This window comes from Carcharhinus amblyrhynchos, chromosome 4, assembly GCF_965287045.1.
Source record: "Carcharhinus amblyrhynchos chromosome 4, sCarAmb.v2.hapA, whole genome shotgun sequence".
Taxonomy (NCBI): Eukaryota; Metazoa; Chordata; class Chondrichthyes; order Carcharhiniformes; family Carcharhinidae; genus Carcharhinus; species Carcharhinus amblyrhynchos.
The window spans coordinates 72,956,440-72,976,862 of record NC_137327.1 but is presented as its reverse complement, the minus strand read 5'-3'; the positions used below and the strand labels follow the sequence as shown (position 1 = coordinate 72,976,862).

The 20,423-nt window shown below is 40.4% G+C and overlaps 1 protein-coding gene across 3 annotated transcripts in view; it reads right to left on the bottom strand.

The window, feature by feature from the left end:
- The window catches only part of klhl13 (kelch-like family member 13), a 245,933-nt gene that overhangs the window by 96,505 nt on the left and 129,005 nt on the right, over nt 1-20,423 (bottom strand). The window contains exon 1 of one of the 3 annotated variants that reach the window (XM_080187350.1): nt 169-469. The exons of the other annotated variants lie outside the window; for them this stretch is intronic. Coding sequence (XP_080043476.1) covers nt 169-266 — 98 coding nt within the window. The 5' untranslated portion in view covers nt 267-469. Of the gene's footprint in view, nt 1-168; nt 470-20,423 lie in introns of those variants that run through there. 3 annotated transcript variants of the gene reach the window in all.

Below are 20,423 nucleotides of genomic sequence, written 5' to 3'. Positions count from 1 at the left end.
TTGAAGTGCATGCAGTACATACAATCTAATAATACATTTTAGCTGCCAGTCCTGAAACATCAGTTCAGTAATTAATGCTAGAAAGCACATTAATGAATATTATACATTACCAGAGCATTAACATGCAAAAATCACAGCGGTTTAGCAAACTGGCATCTGTAAACTTACATGTATGCTGGAGTCAGTGTTGTTGTCCTAGACGGCTTAAGCACAGAAACTGGGAATTTCCAGTTAGTGGGGTTGCTGGTTTTCCATTTCAATGGCATGTTGTTATAAAGGTACTATCATACCAGCGACAAGCATTTCCAAAATAGACTTCCAGCTATGAGCTCCATACCAGATAAGACTGTTCACAGTGACTGCTGCTTGGAACACGTGAATAATTCTGGCACTGCTCTTAAGCTAATGCTTTCCATTGCTGTATTTCATGAAATAGAGCTGAAAGACATTCTCTTTTCCCAAATCCTTTGTCTCCCCTAAAGCACAAGATGTGGTTTCTATCGTGCTAACTCAACAATAGTGCCACCTTATTCAAGAGAAGCTCCGGCTACAACATGCAGACTGATTCTCAGCAGCAGCAGCAGCACATTAGGGCTTTGTTTACCAGCACACTGCTAGAATAAGATAAGGACTGCAAGAGCAATGCTACCTGTACGGAGCTCTGCAATGAAGCAGTAAATTATTCACAGTTAACACCCTTCATTTCAGTAAGATTTGAACAGCACTGTAGAGGGAAAAAACACAAAAGGATCATGTGATTTATCTGAGTCATCAACATACCTACTCAAAATACACTTGTCATCCTCTGTAAATTCTTCTTTTGGGCTGCAACAATACAAATGGGATATAAATTTCAGCATAGCCCTGGGCCACTGCTAATAGACATCAGGAAACAAATTCAGCAGCCTGATTTTCTCCTGTAAAAGCTCCATCCAAATATAGCTTCAATGCTATAATGATAAAAACCCTTTCCCATTCTAACAGTCCATCACAGCCATAATGCAGAGTCCAAGATGTCAAAAAATCAGAAATGATGCAATTTCCTGGATGCCCGTCTACTGTCTGCTGTCAGTGTGCTTTTATTTCCCCCATACTCCTTGCTAAGCACCACACTCAAACACCCGAGTATTTTACAACGTGCTGTACTGCATGACTCTCAAATTCTGTATCTTCTGCGGGGAACCGGGATTCGTTTGCAGTATGTTCCAGCAGTCACACTCAGCAGCGCTGTTAACGATCCAATTCAACGGCTCTCAAATACCTCATCAACCACTTGAAGTTGTGTCAGAGCAGTTGGTCAAGCAGGTGGCCACCTGGGACTCCGTTCTTCTGCTAGTGATCCCAGGTGCTGGCAATAGATAAGAATCTCTAATAACATTCAGGGCACGCCGTTTCATAAGCAAGAGCCTGGAGAGCAATATATTAATATTTGACCAGCCTCTTTCCTTTAAAGAAAAATGATTGCTGTTTGCATCCCTTTGAAAGGGACTGCAACCTACTTCAGAATATTCTATGCCAGTGTTTCAAAACCTTCACGGTTGTTTCATCTTTAAATAGTCAGAATATCTTTATTAACATTAGATCATAAGCAACTAATTTGAAACACTACACTTCCTTATCTGCAGTGAAATGAAAACTGCAAATAACAGGCACATTTTAATCTGCAACTTGTCCCAAGAGAAATGTTTTTCTCATCCAGACAAACACAAGACACACAATTATGTTACAGTCTTAGCGAATCATTACAAAGTTAAACTGTCCACAGTCTTGCACTTGAAGTGCATTTACACAATAATTCTGTTATTGGTGATGACTGCACTCGGTCTACACAAACACTGCAGCTATAGTGTAAGTGTGCTTTAAATCCTGACATCAAAGTCAGTTCAGACCTTAACAGGAGATTTACAGTGCACAAGTTTAATGGTGCACAACTGAAACCATTTGGCATGGGCACTTAATGTGGTGTAAATGCACTCCATCAGATATGGAAAACAGCAAGGACATTTCTGCAATAGCTTTTTCTTGCCCAAACTGACAGCCTAAAAGCCCCTGACATAGATTACAACTGTAATGGTGCATCATTACAGTGGCTATTCTGTGCAATTTTGATTGTGCGTATTTCATTGAGGTGATGCCAGTTTAAAATCAGCAGCACGGGGAAACTGAACTAAATATTCCAAAATCAAAGAAAAATCCCTCATGATGACACTTGGGAAATGTGGCTTCATTAATAAAATGGGCTTCAATTATCTGGAGAGACTAGAGAAGTGTGGCATTATTCTACTCAGAGCAGAGGTTAAGGGGAGATTGAATAAAGGTGCTCAAAATTTATGTTGCTTTTGAGAGAGCAAGGAGAATTGACAAGCAGAGGACAGAACTTTAAAATAATTAGCAAAAAGTGCCAGGGGTTGATTGTCTTTTGAGGAAATGAGCTGTAATGTTTTGGAATGTATCACCTGAAAGGATGGTGGAAGCAAAGGCAATAGTAACTTCTAAAAAGGAATTGGATCTCTATCTAAAGGAGGAAAACTTTGGGCAAAGAGCAGGACCAGGGCATGGACCTTGTGCCTAATGGGCTGGATGGACTCTGATGTTGCAATTCTACAAGTCCCAGCTGTAGATCTGATCTTTCGAGATGAGATCACGGCAATTAACGCAGGGCTGGTTCTAATAGAGATACTGTTACAATGAAAACTATGCATTGAATATCTGTCAACTAATATATCTAAAGTGATTAAAATTGAGGGAGGGTTACTGCACTCTAATCTATACAAATTTGTTAAAGTTCAATTATGCTATTACCTTCCACTTTGCACCAAGCTGTTTGTAAATTCAATTCACATAGCAAAATCATGACAACGTGTTACATTTCCCGAGGCTATAATAGGCACAGTTTTATAAGGATCCATAAAAAGTACATTTCTGCTAATGTACCTTCCACAAAGTAAAGACAAAACAAGTATGTGTGAAAGTAGCACTGTCAACTGAATTGATGAGCAGTTTTCACTATAGCAAACTTATCACATAAGGCATAATTTCATGATTCACATTGCTGCAGTGGCACTCCAGCTCTCAAAGGGTAATTATTGGGAATTCAGGTACAAGCCTCCCACAATTGTGGCCAGAAAATTTGTGATACCTACTCCCATTGAAGTTCCATAGACAGGAATATAAATTACAACCCCATCCCTAAATAAGTCAATGTAGACTTTAAAAGAACTACTTGAAATCAGAATTTTACTTGCAAAACAGAAATGCATGCATATGAAAACTGATATAAAATTTGGGAGGAAAACTAAGGGGAACCAGGTGAACTTCAATCTCTTTTTCACCTCGCAATTCAAATATCCATATCTGTATACCTGAAAACTAATTACATTCAAGAACCACCTACATTTAAAAGCCAAATGTCTTTTTTGAATGGCTATGCAGTTAATTTGTATGTAAATAAAACAATGTAACATTACATTACAGGTATAGTAAGTGTTTGCAGGTAAGAAGTAGGGTGAGAGTTGGGAAATGGAGGATCAATCTAACATTTGTAGTCTATAGCTAGCATGAGTTATTATAATGAAAGTACACCTCGGCCTATTACATACGTTTAGATCCGAAAACTGAAAATACCTGAATACCAAAATGCAGTTTGCCCCAAGGATTACAGATGAAGGATACTTGACTTGTACTCCCATCTCCAAAGGATTTGTGCACTCCAGTTCCAAAACCACAATGAAATCAATTTGGGTCACCATACTGGTCCTTTTTTTTATTACATAAGTATAGTTTTAAAATAATCAAATTGCAGGTTATGACCATTTACTAAAACTTAGGTTTTGATCTTGAAACTTCCCATTGAAACTTAGAGAAATATTGTGCTTGGTTTAAGCTTTAAGTAAAAATTACAAATGAGGCTGACTTTGCCTTGTAAATCAGATTCTACAATTCTACAGCTATCCCATCTTTTCTTGTATGAGATTACGACACCCGCATCAACCGATGATGACTTCTTTCATTATTTGCTTTAAAACATGGAAAGGCAAGATTAAATAGCCATCCCAAGGAGAACATCAAAAGACAACCATAGACTAATGCTGTCATTACATTTCAGGCAGACTGGATAGAGTTGGAAGGTTCTCTTCCCTGAAAGATATCAGTGACTGAGCTGGAGTAAAACCACTCTATCTGGCTGGTACTGGCCCATAAATTGCAAACTTTATTCAATTTAATTGAAGAACTTGCAATTCTGGGATTTGAATTCATGACTTCTGGATTGCTAGCTAACTACCAGGCTACATAACCCTATCCCTCAACAGCATAAAAACTGAAAAGTTGTTGCTGCACCGCAATATTTTATGCCAAAGTTAATTCTCTTGAAGAAGAGCAAGGGAGTCTAGAGATTCCGAAGAGCAAGAGGTTACATGCCTAAAAAAAGATTATTTGTCTCAGTCTAAAACCTCTTCTCTTTTGTGTTGTGCTAAGTGGTTCATTAATAAGCTATTCCAGCTCATACTCAGATGTGAATCTCTGATTATAACCTATTGTTGAGCAAGGTAGATTGGAGTCTGCAGCCCGGTTTAAAGTTGGCACTGTTTTCCTTGGAGGAGGCTGAGAGGAAATTTGATAGAAGTGTTTCAAATTATGAGTCAGGATAGAATAGATTGGGAGAAATTGTTCCCACTCATGAAAGGATTGCGAACAAGGCGGCACAGATTTAAAATAATTGGCTAAAGAAGCAAAAATGACATGAGGAAAACCTTTTTTTTCACACAGCTAGTGGTTGAGTCTGGAATGCACTGCCTGAGGGTAGTAGAGGCAGATTCAACTGAAGCATTCAATCATTTGGAGAGCTGGTGCCGACATGATGAGCAGAATGGCCTCCTTCTGTGCTGAAACAATTCTGTGATAAATTTCAGTGAGAGGGTACTGTGAGGTCTCAGACCTAACGTGTGAAGGAATTCATTAACACTGCAGCTTCTCCCCGCACCAGCTCAGCTTTTAACAACTGCTGATCAGCAGCTCATACAAGGCAGATGACCCTCCTGAATGCTTACCCCCCCCCCCCCCATAAATCAGCAAATCGTTTACCAAGTTTCACAATAAAATTAAATATTTTATTATTTTAATACTGCATGACATTTGATTTATTACTATTCTTTCCCAATACTTTTATATAGCATGAGCCAAGTAGACTGTTTAAATTACTGATTTGTTTTGGGAGAGGGGAAGGGAACTGTGAATATTGAAACCCAGAGCTTGTAGTCCTTTCTAACACTTGGATGGGAACTATTTAGACAGCAGGAAGCCTTGGGGGGAGGAAAGCAGGTGGCGTGAAGAGCCTACAGAATCGATTCCTCTCAAGATGCAAGCTTGGCAAACACAAAACCTAAAAACTGTCAGAAAAGTAAAGGTGGCTGGAAGCCCAGTGTGAGAGAAAATGAGTCCTGTGTGTAGAATAGGTTTGTGACTGGATTTGCTATAAATGGATTGGAATATGTAAGGGGATATGGCAAAAACTACCCACACAATTAGTATACCAGAAAAATGCTAATCATTTACCTAAACGTGGAAACTGAGACATGACAAGGTTGTTCCAAACCTGTTAGAAGTGCTGGCAGGAAATGGTACAGGAGCTGCTTGAGTAGTCCTGTTGAATGTATACATTTAGGAATCTGGAGTTTATCGAAACATTGAAAAAAAATTCCTACAGTGCAGTAGGAAGCTATTTGGCCCATCATCTCTGTACCAACTCTCCAACAGATCATCTTACCCAGGAACACCACTTTATCCCCACAACTCTGTGCATTTACCCAAATAATCCCCCTATCCTACACATTTTGGGACCCTGGGACAATTTTGACTGGCCAATCCACCTAGTCTGTACATCTTTAGACTGTGGGATACACTCAGTTTTCCAACTGGGTGACAGATAGCTTCATAATTGCTGCTAAGGTGGTAGAAAAAGATTAAAGAGGAAAGTTCAAAAGTGAACTGGGTAAAAAATACTTTGAGGAAAAAACAATTGCAGGAATGCAGGTGAGGATGCGAGGCTGCAAAGGAAAGGGGTCAGGACAATGGGTGTAAATACACCAATAGATTTAGTGCTGCTTTTTCCAGCTTTAAAAATACCATTTAGTACAATCTAGATACAAAAAAAGCAGGTATTTTGTTCAGTAACTACAACAATAAAAAAAGTATTGAACCAGAATGAACACTGACCATGCCATCCATGTGTGCTGGTCTAAGATACTTCCAGATTTTGAAATGTCATTTCGTAAAAGTTCACGTTGGGCATTACTGAAATTTTGTATTCTTTCCATGCAGCATGTGGCACTCTGTGGTGCCCCAATACTATTGCAGTTGCATATGGGATATGGGATATTTACAAGCTTTATCTCATGACAAAGAAACTGTCTGAAAGGTTATATAGTTTCCGATTCCATAGAACAATAGAAACCATACATTGCAGAAACAGGCCATTTGGCCCAGCGACCACAATCCCACCCAGGCCCTACTCTCATATCCCGACATATTTACCCGCTAATCCCTCTAACCTACGCATCTCAGGAACTAAGGAGCAATTTTAGCACGGCCAATCAATGTAACCCACACATCTTTGGACTGTGGGAGGAAATCCACGCAGACACAAGAAAAATTGCAAACTCCACACAGTGACCCAAGCCGGGAATCAAACACAGGTCCCTGGAGCTGTGAAGCAGCAGTGCTAACCACTGTGCTACCGTGCCGCCCCACACTCCTTGCTGTAACATAATAGGTGGACCTTTATTGGCATCGTTTTCCCCACTGGGGCCAGTTTTCCAAGCAAAGTGCGCCATTCTGCATACAGATCTGGAATTCGGAACACATCGGTTTGCAACAACTCTTTCCGCTGGAAGAACAGCAATTTTTGGGTAGACCAAAGAGCACCTTTCACCGAGTTGATGATCATCTAGCTACAATTGATGTTTGCCTTGATATGTATCCCCGGGAATAGCTCGTATAACAGAGTACTGCATCACAGAGCTGCTTGAGAAGAACCTTAGCAAAAATTACTGCATCTTTGTCCAGATTAGCTGTGCAAAGGCACATTTTAAAAGGAGGTGGGTGACACTGTCTTCCCTACCGTGTTGCCTCAAGGACAGCACGCAGCAAACACCAAGATTCCAGATGCACATGAAGGATCAGACATGGTGGACACTTAGCACCACCAGCCAAGCATCAAATGAATCTGACAGACTACTCGAAGAACCATCCAAAAAGATCCACCATCGCCTTTTCTACTGCAGGCTCTCGAAGACATTACATGCAGATATGATAGACTTGCTTTCACTTCAGATATACAGCATCCTTGACATTTTGCTTTCTGATATATAATTGATTAATCATGTAGTGTGCTATCAGAAAGAACAAAATTACAATATGCACTGAAAATGAACAACACAATAAAATGCTAATAAACTACACAAAATACTGAAAGAACAGAGATTAGTAAGTATTTGTAAAGAAAAAATCAAGTTAATGTTTTGCTCAAACTTAACTGAGCGTGTGTTTCAATATATATATAAAAATGACTGCCATTCCTTCCAGCACTTGCAGTATGAAATTTTATATGGTACACTGCAGGGAAGACAGTAGAAAGCTAAAAATAATTGCCCAAAAATTAATTTATGTTCATTTGTGAAGATAATCACTAATGGCGATTTGAGTCATGATGTTGCCTCTCAATGCAACATGGCATAAAAATGAACTAAACATATGGAGATACTATTTCATAGCCTCACTGCAAATTGACACCAGATAAGCTTATTCAACAACCCTTTCCAAGCTCTACAGCTTCTACCATCCCAAAGGACAGGAGCAGCAAAATCATGGGAAAATTATTCAAATCACTCAGCACCTGGACTTGGGCACATGTCACCGGTTCATTATCATTGCTGGGGCAAACTCCTGTAATACTGTATCAATCAGCATGGTGGAATCACGATGAGAGCTGCAAGGGTTCAAGAAGAGGGCTTCCCAGAGAGACAAGAGATAGCAATAAATCCAGGAACAAATAACAATTCTATTACCAACACTCCGATTTGCATTCCTTCTGAGTGTGGCTCTCTGCCAGGAGAGCAGAACCGGTGAATTTATTCTTCCGTGATATTTGGGGGAAACCCTAAAGAGGTAAAGTCTGCTCCACACACAGGGTTACAACTGTAGCAAAACAGTAATTGTTTAATATTGAAATGTAATCATACTACATCCCACCCAAGGGAATACTTGAAATGGTTTTGATTTTCAAGGAATGATCTTGGGTCAGACAGGCAGGGCATAATAAAGGCTTACTGCACTCAGTTCAAAAAATAATCAAATTAACCAGATTTCACTTTTTTTGGGAAGCAAAGGGATTTAGAAGAATTGAAAAAATTTTAGGACAATTTCAGCACATATCCCTACGGCTCAAGATGTGTTTTATCTGCTAAGTCAGTGCCACGGCTATAACAAACAGCAAACCTCTGCTTGATTCACGCAAGTTTGGTATTCAATTCAAAAACCAAATATATTTTCTGACTGAATTTCATCCTCCACTAATGTATTCCAACAGTTTCTTCGAACATACAGGTGGCCAAAAATGGCAGACCCCCAGCTCCCTTATATGACACCCCTTCTCTTCGCTTTTACTTCTGCCTTCCGGAATTATGTCTCCATTGTTCTCAGGGTTACTTTGCCAGCAGACATCTCCACATTACTTGGAAGGAAATGAACAAAATACAAACAAGAAACCCTTCCCGAATAAAACATTTCTCCTCTGGAAATATCAGCATGATAGTCAATTCATAACACAATACAGATATTTACTGTTGCCCAAATAAATAGAGCTCATTAGGGAATGTCAACATTAATTCCTAAATGGGATCAGATTTGGTGCTTCTTAAATCAGCTTGAAGCTTTATGGTGTCTTGTGGTGTTATGAGACCATCTTGACAACCTTGTGTACTTCAGAATCTAAACTGTTGAAAACCAGGTTAAAATTTGGAACTAGGGTGTAAATATGAAGTCCCAGCTGCTTTACATGTCACCAACTTCTCCAAGCGTACTTGAAGTTATTCATGAGGATGTGGCATGTCACATACTTCTCGACCCCTCAGGTAAAGACGATGCGTAGGTCTTACTCCACTATCTAATGCTGCTAATGGTATCATCTCTGGCACTTTGCCTCTCCTTTGTAACTCTGTCATCATTATATTCCACTTAAAAGAAAACACCACCTTTGACATCTGTCGCTGCAAATGATCAGATCACTGCTAACCTCTAGTCCCTTTTCAGAGTTCTTGCACATATTGCCACCTCCAAAATCTGATTTTATCTTTCCTCCAATTCCACTTTCGAATCATTCAAATCAGGTTTCCATCCTGTCAGTGTCAAAATGATCCTCAAAGCCACAGATGAAATCCAATGCAGTGACTGTAGTAAACTAACCTTCCTTACTTTTCTTGACAGACCTGCAAGTTTTGGCACAGTGAACCACACCAACCTCCTTCAATGCCACTCCTCCATCTTCCATCATCTGCAGATTTCAGTTCGTCCAAAATTCTGCTGCTTGTATCCTAAGTTTTACAAAGTCCTGTTCAGCCACTGCCCGTGCTCACTGACCTAGACTAGTTTCTGCCTAGCATTGCTCTGAATTCAAAATTCTTAATTTATGTTCAAATCCTTGTCCCTCTCTGTCTCTAAAACCTCTTCTAGCTCTGCAACCTTTACAGATCTCTGCACTTCTCCAATGAGTCTCTTACATATCCTTCACCACACAATAAGCGGTCCCTCAGATGTCTCATCTCCAAGCAACAGATTTCTCTCCGTCAACCTCTCCTTTTGCCCCTCGGTCCTGTTTAAATGCTCCATTAAATCTATTATTATTGTAATAATTGTGAGGTTCTACAATTACTTGGCAGGTGAACTTAATGGAATTATTTATTCATAGCAGACGATATACAAAGGAAAACAACAAAGACCTCCATACTCTTCAATTCCCAAGGGTCAACTGTCAGAGCTCAACTGCCAGTCTTTAACCGCCACACTTTAACTGTCACAACGTGAGCTTAGACTTGCACTCCACCTCTGCAGAATGCAAGTTTTGACTCGTGTTAAAATTTGGTTGCGCTACCGCAGCTAAGTTTCAAATTGCTTTGTTCAGCTCCACAATCCCATTGGTAGAGCAATTTAACTTGTGCTTGCTGCTCAAGTGAGAGAGTCAGTTTAATCCAAGTGAAAACCGCTAACTGGAACAACATTTTCACAGAATCCGTATTGAAATAACAGCAATAAAAATTTTAATTTTTAAATTTATTCTTTATTTATTCTTTCATGGGATGAAGGGGTTGCCAACAAGGCCAGCAATTGTTGACCACCTCGAACTACTCTTGCACTGTGGGGCTTGCTGGGCCATTTCAGAGTTTGCACATTCTCTCCACGTCTACATGGGTTTCCTCCGGATGCTCCACTTTCTTCCCACAGTTCAAAGATGTGGAGGTTAGGTTGATTGGCCATGCTCAATTGCCTCTTAGTGTTGGGGAGATTAGCAGGGTAAATATGTGGGGTAACAAGGGGATAGGGCCTGGGTGGGAATGTTGTCAGTGCAGGCTCAATGGGCTAAATGGCCTCTTTCTGCACTGTAGAGACTCTATTATTCCATGGCAGTTAACAGTCAAGCATACTGCTGAGGGTTTGGAGTCACAGGTAGGCCACCAGACAGGTAAGGATTACAGATTTCCTTCCTCAAAAGGACATTTGCAAAGCGGAAGAGATTTTACAACTGTTGATGATTCCATGGTCATCATTGCTAAGGCCAGCATTCAGAATCCAGATTTTATATTAATGGAGTTTAAATTGCACTAGCTGCCAGGGTGGAATTTGAACCTGTGTCCTCAGAGCAATTGGTTTATGGGTTGCCAGTCCAGTGACATTACCACAACACCATTGTCTCCCACTACAAATCAAATAATTGATCTCAACTAGACTGAGAGATTACACTTCTCCATTGACGCAACAGTTGGATGAGCCAAGAGGATACAATTTGGAGAAATCCTCAGAGTCTGTCTGTATTAGAGTTGATTGAGTCAGCATGGATATAGAATAACAAGGTGGCTAATTTGTACAAGCAATCAGATAAATGATTAGTTCATCTGCATTGGTGATATTAATTTAAAAATGATTATCCAGGATACCAAGAGAATTCCCCAGTGCTACAGGGTTTATTTTCACACCCATCTGAACAGAAAAACAAAGCCTCGGTTTCACATCTTGGACAAAATATGCTCTTACATTACTACACTGAAATGTCAGCCTAGATTAATTGCTCCAAGTCCCTGGAGGAGGGAGTGAACCAATAACCTTCTGACTCAGACGCAAGAGTAATGCCATTGATCCAGGCTTACAGGATGATTACATTGCTGATGATAAATTGCTGTTGTTCAATAAAAAACACTGATCTATCTTCATCTGCCCAAATGAAAATTGGCACTATGTTCAGAATGTGAGAAAGGGATAAGACTCACGATTGAATGGGTTCCATTTTCATCACAACTACAAAGTCACTCTGAAGCACTCGCAACAAAGATGGTTCAGGAATTCCTTTCCTGAAGCCTGCCCTCCTTTCAGATGCTCCTTAAACCCAACTCCCTTGGACTAAACTTTTACTCACACATATATGCCCCCACCAAGTTCCTCTAGAGACCCGCTTTTCTAGCTCAGTGTCTTTCTTTAAATTAGATCGCTGTAAATCCTATTTTATGTTAAAGGTGCTATATAAATGCAAATTAGTGTTGCTGTCACATTACTCCACAGTCAGTATCAATTCTACAGCAAGGTCAGGCTTTACAACATCGCTGTTTTGGTGCAAAGTGAACCACACACAGCAGTTACACTGTATATTACCAATCTTCAGGCTCAACATAAGGTGCATTCAAGCATTTGAGGTGCACTGCAGAAATGTAGGGTGTGGTTCAGTGAGATGAAATTTTGCAGTGAGAACATAATACTGATTGACTCGACATTTAAAGCATTAGTGGACAAAATTTTACACAGGAAGCTGGGAATAACAGACATACTGTAGAAAAGGTTTTTTTTAAGATCACTATAAATAGTTAATGTAATTCACCAAAAGAATGGAAAATTTGTGGCTCTGTCTCCACCCACAGGCAATCAGATGAAATGCATGTACCAAGGTCCTGAAACTGTTGGAGAATAAATTGGGTTTGTGACAATAATGCACAACCCTAGAGAATACTTGTTCATAAATATAAATGAATAATTGTTTAGAATTGGGGTAGAACAGTTTTTCTACAGGACAGCGATGCCTATACTTCAAAGGTTATTCACTGGCTATCTGATGTCTTGGGGATGTGAATTGCAAGTTCTTTGTTCCAAGATACTGATTATGTAATGGATGAATTGAGATTTTTCCCCTACAATTCCCCAACATACATTATGCGTTCAAACACAGAGGGAGAAACAATTAAAAATGAGAATAAAGAGAAGTAAACACGAGTTGTTTTAATGTAATATCTGCTATTATCTTAGTATTCTAAATAGTTCCTTAGGATTAAAGAAAACATTGCAAAATAGCAAATTAATAATAGCAATCTAACACTGAATCTTTTGTCCAACTGCAATGAAATACAAAATTTTTAGCTAACACAAATTACTGAACAAAAACACACTTATAATCAATGGTAGGAGGAGTATATTAAAAAGTTTGTGTTTTACATTTAAACAGTGCTTTCTTTATATCATAAGAACATAAGAAATAGGAGCAGGAGTAGGCCATCTAGCCCTTCGAGCCTGCCCCGCCATTCAATAAGATCATGGCTGATCTGTCGCTGCTCAGTTCCACTTTCCCGCCCTCTCCCCATAACCCTTAATCCCCTCTCTTATCAAAAACCCATCAACCCGCGTCTTAAAAATATTTAGCGAGGCAGCCTCCACCACTTCAACGGGCAGAGAATTCCAGAGATTCACCACCCTTTGAGTGAAGAAGTTCCTCCTCAACTCCGTTCTAAACCGCCCCACTTTTATCTTGAGGCTGTGCCCCCTAGTCCTACTGTCTTTTTTGAGCGGGAAGTGTCTCTCCACCTCTATTCTATCCATCCCATTCATCATCTTATACGTCTCAATGAGATCTCCCCTCATTCTTCTAAACTCTAACGAGTACAAGCCCAGTTTATTCAGCCTCTCCTCATAGCTCAACCCCCTCAACTCCGGTATCAGCCTAGTAAACCTCCTCTGCACTCCCTCCAAGGCCAAAATATCTTTGCGCAGGTGCGGCGCCCAAAACTGCACACAGTACTCCAGCTGCGGCCTCACCAATGCCCTATCTTTTGATGGATATAATGTTCCATACTTCAGACGAACACTTGAATACCTGATAATTCAGATAGGAGGAAATTACTACCATATATGTTACAGTAAAGTCAAACTTTGAACCCTCAAAATCCTTGCAAGAACAGCAGAAACAGCAAAGACTTACATGCAGAGTATAAAAGTAAAATACTGGTGTGTATGCAAGATCACCATTTTGAAATGCCTTCAGCATCTGATGAAAAGAATAAGTGTGTCTTAAACTCCCTCGCACATTTGCAACACAACCCAAATCACCTGTTTGCCCTCTTGCACCCAGTTATGAGGTATCATGAGGTAAAACGTGCACCTTTAAGATGAAAAATCAAACTAATGACTAATGAGAGTCTGGCATGTCATGGCTGAAAGGGACTGGGAGAGGGCTTGTATGCCAATTTATGTGCTGAGTATTTGCAAAAAATTGATTTAAGGCCACAAAAATGCTATCGCCTTAGACATTGGGTCAACTTGAATGCCTTGATTTATTGTAGGCTGAAGAAATAATAACTCCAAGAGTGCTTCCAAATAAATATATTGTCTTGCAAGAATTGTCTTTAACAATCTCAAACAAATGCAGGTTTTTCCACAACCTTCAAGCAGTGTCTCTCTTCCTGCTGGCTACTTCAGTGACTTGACCTACAGGACTCATTCGTGTGCGTCCTTTGAGTCCACCGGCTAACTACACGGCCAAGGCCTTTAGCCACTACAGCTGCCCAATCCTGTCAGCTGGAGTACAGGTTTCTCAGTTAGCAGCACATTTCTTGGGATCCCACAGTCCTCAGTGTTACAAAATTGTTTTTCCCTTTTATTTTGATTATCACAGTTCATTTTTCAATAATTTAAGGCAATTCTGCAGCCACTTGCTCTATTTGAGGGTCAATTTCACTTTCCAATTTGCATTTTCAAAAGTTTGTCTACTTTTCCTTTCCCTCCACCTTGTTTCAATACATTTATTCAGTGTCATACTCATCAATCTTCCTGTGTTTTATGTGAGTATCTACCAAGCTCCTTTTTACACATTGTTGCACAGAAGATGAAGTAACTTCACTGTCTCTGAACCCAATTTTTTGATTAGTCAGTCAACGTTCACTTGAAATACAAGGAAAAATTTTAAATTCTGTCCTTAGGTTAATTGACAAGGCTACCTTTCCCTGCGGCACCTGTTCCCTCCCCTCCTTCAAATGGAAGCTCTTTGGAATTGAAGAGGAGGTTGAGATGGAGAAAGGAAGAAAGTTATTTTAAATTCCCATCAATTCTCAGAACTTAATATTTGTATTACTCCAATTAGGTTTCTGCCCCACTGCACAGCTCCAAAACACTCTTGCCAAAGTCACAAATGCCAGAGGTGAACTTTCACTCCTCATCTTCAGGACACTGATTCCATTTTTATCTAACTAATCATGGCCAGAGGGACACGTGAAATGGCTTTTCTTCCAGTTCCCTCATTATTACGATTGGTTCCCCCCTCCAAAGAAAAATTCTCCGTTGCCTTCTATTTCTCAACTACACATTGCCTCTCAGCAACATCATCCAAAGACATGGTGTTAGCTTTCACGTGAACACTAACTGCCAGATCTACCTCATCACTACTTCTTTCCGCTTCTCCATTGTTGTAAAACTTATCCAACTGTTTATCCATCATTCAGTACTACATGAGCAGAAACTCCCTCCAATTAAATATGGCGAGACTGAAAACATTGTCTTCAAGCCGTACTGCAAACCTTGCTACCAAGTCCATCCCCCTCCCCAACAACAATCTGAGATTAAACCACTATTCACTACCTTGTCATCACATTTAACCCCGAGGTGAGCTTCTGACGTCATATTCATGCCATCATGAAGACTGCTTATTTCCATCTCTAACATCTCCCCCAACGTGGGATGTTTTATTATGTTAAAGGTGCTTTTTAAGTTGTTTTTATTCAAGCAAAATGCCTCAATCCTGAGGGCATCAAGAAGCTGCTATTAATTACTATGGTTACAGCAGGGTAGGAATGCTGAGCATGTTGTATTTAACCAATTCAACCTATTCCACGAAACAGATTCGGCTAAATAGGTTGGGGGAATCAGGGGTCACAATCTCAAGTTATTTAAGACATGAACAAGGGTCGAAGCATTTGTTCCCCAAAGAACAATGAGTCTATGGAACAAGTGTTGAATGCTGATCATTAAATTACTTTAACTGAGGGAACCTGTTTCTGGCTGGGACAGAAACTCTTATCCAAAAGATAGCACACTATTAATTAGGGTCAGAGTGATCTTTCGGTCTGGATTTGATCACCTTAAAATGGTTGGAGGGAAATTTCCTACGCATTTTCCTCACTTTGACCTGATATTTGGCTTTTCATCCAGGAGATGTGGGACATGCCTGAATTCAGCAACACAAAAGTTTGGCAGTTGTGTGAGACAGGGTGAAAACAGCAAAAGATCTTTTCCTGTCAATCATAGTTTGTCTGTTCATTACTCAGAAATTAGTGAATCTCCAGTTCAAGCTGCTATGATTTGCATGATGTTGTTGTGAATATGAAAGAACGACCAGTAACGATTACCCAAATATAGTTACTCAGAGGAAACAGAGCACAGAATATTGCTAAACATTAGTTAATCTCCTAAGGCAATTCTGACAGAAATATAGGCCTGCAATTTCCATGGAGTAGCATTCAGATTTAGACTGCCACTTGGTCTCCACTTAGCTACCTGGATATGCAACCACTCCTTTCTTGCCTGATCTTCTGACTCAGGGTGGTTAGGGTCAGTGTTGTGCAGCAAGTTTCTGAAGCCTAGTGTAAAGGGCTGGACAGTCTGAGGTAAGGAATCCATATCCCCTTTTTCATGGCATCAGTTGCTGTAAAGCAGGTAAGTTTAAAGGTCCAGCCACTTTGATAAGCAAGGGAGAAGGTAATTTTGAAAAATAAATGAGGTGATCTGGGAGGCCAAGGTAATTAGTGGAGATGGTCAGGGGGTTCGTCAGTGAGGTGGATGAGGAGGGTAGTCAATGTGGGGGGGGAGGGGAGTGTTGATGGGGATCAAAAGCAGGTCGTTACTACAGTTACCCAGAAGTTAGAGATGCCTTTAATTCTTCAGACTTTTTTGGGTAACTTTTAGTGTAAGATAGGGGAAGCAGTTAAAGTTTGTGACTTTTGTCGTACTTTTGGAAATGCCCAGTGGAAGTTTGAATTTCTTGGGCAATTGCTATGCAACCTTATTTGGAGACTTGTGGGGCAGGGTTCACATAGTAAGAAGTCTCTCAACACCAGGTTAAAGTCCAACCAATTTATTGATAGTAAGCCCACAAAGCTTTCGGGGTTTGCCCCTTCATCAGCTGAGTGGAGTGTTCTGGCCTCAGACAGAGCATATAACAGCACACACAGTTTACAGAATACTGATTAGAATGCGAGTCTTTACAACTAACCTGCTATTCAAATCTTAAAGATGCAGACAATGTGAGTGGAAAGAGCATTAGGCATAGGCTAAAGAGATGAGTATTGTCTCCAGACATTACACAGGGTTCATCAATGCATCCTCAATCATGATGTCCCACAGTTCGGAAGGTGCCATACTCTTAAATTCTACATTCTGTATTTCAAGAAACCCTGCTGCTCCATTGCTCACCTGCTTGTACGTACACTGTACATATAAGTCTATCAATTTTATACTAAGGAAATGTTGAAATTCTTATAATTTTTTTTAAAATGGTAACTTTTTCTGTAAGCCAAGAAAACACATTTGCGAACAACGTTGTTCCTTGTGACACAGTCACTGTTGAGTCATACGACAGGTTATGATCCTTGAGGTATGGTCATCATAAATCAACTGAGACATCCAGAAACAACGAGCAGTGGCTACTGTGGAACAAAACCAAAGTGCTTGGAATCTGTGCACCTTCCACTCGGCATCATATTGTTCGAGAGCCCAGCTAAACCTTCTGGTCAGATATGAGTACAAGAGAGCAGGACCACGATTCCACAAAAACTGCAGATTCATTAACACACAAGGAATGGAACGGCACTAGAGAGAAACACACTGTCTGCCGCCAGCAACAACTGAAATCTTATGATTCATAACAGCAATTCCTACACCCAGTACAATATTTTTAGAGCAGCACACCCTCCATCAAGATTTGGAAGCACAAAGAGATTGCAACTTGGTAACAGGAATATTTCGAAATAAACCATTAACTGCAATGACAGCTAGGCTAAATAGTACAAAATAGAACAAAAATATATTACCACTAAAAATATACTGCAATTGAAAAGTACAATTGTACTGTGCATTAAATATAACAGAATTACAACAAAATACTGTATATAAAGTATTTTTAGGCAATAGCTAGTTTACGGTAGAGTAGTTCATGGGTTAAAGTACATTAACTTACATGAAATAGAGTAATAATAATAATAATAGTAATAATAATCTACCCCCCCTTAATTTAAAGCCATGCCCCCTCGTGCTAGCTTTCTCCATCCGAGGAAAAAGGCTATCACTATCCACCCTATCTAAACCTCTAATCATCTTATATGTTTCAATAAGATCCCCTCTTAGCCGCCTTCTTTCCAACGAAAACAACCCTTTCGAGGATAGCGAATGTTGTCCCATTGTTTAAGAAGGGGAACAGAGACTTTGCTGGGAATTATAGACCGGTGAGTCTTACTTCTGTTGTGGGCAAGGTTTTAGAAAAAATTATTAGGGATAGGATTTATAGTTATTTGGAGTGTAATGAATTGATTAGAAATAGTCAGCATGGTTTTGTAGCGGGTAGGTCGTGCCTTACTAACCTTATTGAGTTTTTTGAGAAGGTGACCAAAGAGGTGGATGGGGGCAAGGCAGTTGACGTGGTATACATGGATTTTAGTAAGGCGTTCGATAAGGTTCACCATGGTAGGCTTCTGCAGAAAATGCAGATGTATGGGATTGTGGGTAATCTAGGAAGTTGGATCAGGAATTGGCTATCAGATAGGAGACAGAGGGTGGTGGTGGATGGTAAATATTCATCATGGAGTACAGTTACGAGTGGTGTGCCTCAGGGATCTGTTTTGGGGCCACTGTTGTTTGTAATTTTTATTAATGATCTGGATGAGGGTATAGTTGGGTGGATTAGTAAATTTGCTGATGACACCAAAATTGGAGGTGTGGTAGATTGTGAGGAAGGGTGTCATAGTCTGCAGGGAGACTTAGATGGGTTGCAGAGCTGGGCCAAGAGGTGGCGGATGGAATTTAATGCGGAGAAGTGTGAGGTAATTCACTTTGGTAGGAGCAACAGATGTGTCGAGTATAGGGCTAACGGGAGGACTTTGAATAGTGTGGATGAACAGAGGGATCTAGGTGTGTGTGTACATAGATCCCTGAAAGTTGGGAATCAAGTAGATAAGGTTGTTAAGAAGGCGTACGGTGTCTTGGCGTTTATTGGTAGGGGGATTGAATTTAGGAGTCGCAGTGTAATGTTGCAACTGTACACTACTCTAGTGCGGCCGCACTTGGAGTACTGTGTGCAGTTCTGGTCCCCGCATTACAAGAAGGATGTGGAGGCGTTGGAGAGGGTGCAGAGGAGGTTTACTAGGATGTTGCCTGGTATGGTGGGGAGGTCCTATGAGGAGAGACTGAGGGATTTAGGGTTGTTTTCGTTGGAAAGAAGGCGGCTAAGAGGGGATCTTATTGAAACATATAAGATGATTAGAGGTTTAGATAGGGTGGATAGTGATAGCCTTTTTCCTCGGATGGAGAAAGCTAGCACGAGGGGGCATGGCTTTAAATTAAGGGGGGGTAGCTACAGGACGGATGTCAGGGGTAGGTTCTTTACCCAGCGGGTGGTGAGGGATTGGAATGCCCTGCCTGCTGCGGTTGTAAATGCGTCTAGTTTGGGGGTGTTTAAGAGATCTCTGGATAGGTTTATGGACGAAAAGGGATTGGTATAGGCTAGTGGGTCATTGTTTTTGTAACTGGTCGGCGCAACATCGTGGGCCGAAGGGCCTGTTCTGCGCTGTAATGTTCTATGTTCTATGTTCTATGAATTACCAAATCTGAGAGATAAATGATTTGTTTATTCTGTTACTGGATCCCAATCTCATATGTGTTAAATTAAACCACTTCTTGTTGCTATTTCCCATTTTGAAATATACTTCCACAACTCAGTGTCACATCATCCATTTTCTTCACTTAAAACAATTAATTTTTACAATTAATTTTAGAATTAATTTTTACAATTAATCTCTGGGGTGCATCAGCTTGCAAGCCACAATCAATCCCTGAAATTGGTATTGTGGAACAAAGCCAAATAACTCTGAAGTTACCAGATTTAAGTTTTTAATGAAAATTTATACGACAATGTGAGGAAAAACAATTAGAAAAAGACACCAAGGAGATATTTTCTGCAATCAAATCATCAACAACACTAAATTGCAGAAGAATGAATAAATTCACAGATCAGTATTAGGCATATTCATTGGGAGTTCAAGCTGAAGAACATTATCCTTTCCATCATGCACCATCTACTAAAACTGCAAATTATAAGAACATAAGAAATAGGAGCAGGAGTAGGCCATCTAGCCCCTCGAGCCTGCCCCGCCATTCAATAAGATCATGGCTGATCTGTCGTGGCTCAGTTCCACATTCCCGTCCTCTCCCCATAACCCTTAATCCCCTTGCCTATCAAAAACCTATCAACCCGCGTCTTAAAAATATTGAGCGAGGCAGCCTCCATCACTTCAATGGGCAGAGAATTCCAGAGATTCACCACCCTTTGAGTGAAGAAGTTCTTCCTCAACTCCGTTCTAAACCGCCCCCCCCCTTTATCTTGAGGCTGTGCCCTCTTGTCCTTCTGTCCTTTCTGAGCGGGAGGAGCCTCTCCACCTCTATCCTATCCATCCCATTCAACATCTTATATGTCTCAATGAGATCTCCCCTCATTCTTCTAAACTCTAACGAGTACAAGCCTAGTTTATTCAGCCTCTCTTCATAGTTCAACCCCCTCAACTCCGGAATCAGCCTAGTAAACCTCCTCTGCACTCCCTCCAAGGCCAAAATATCCTTGCATAAGTGCGGCGACCAAAACT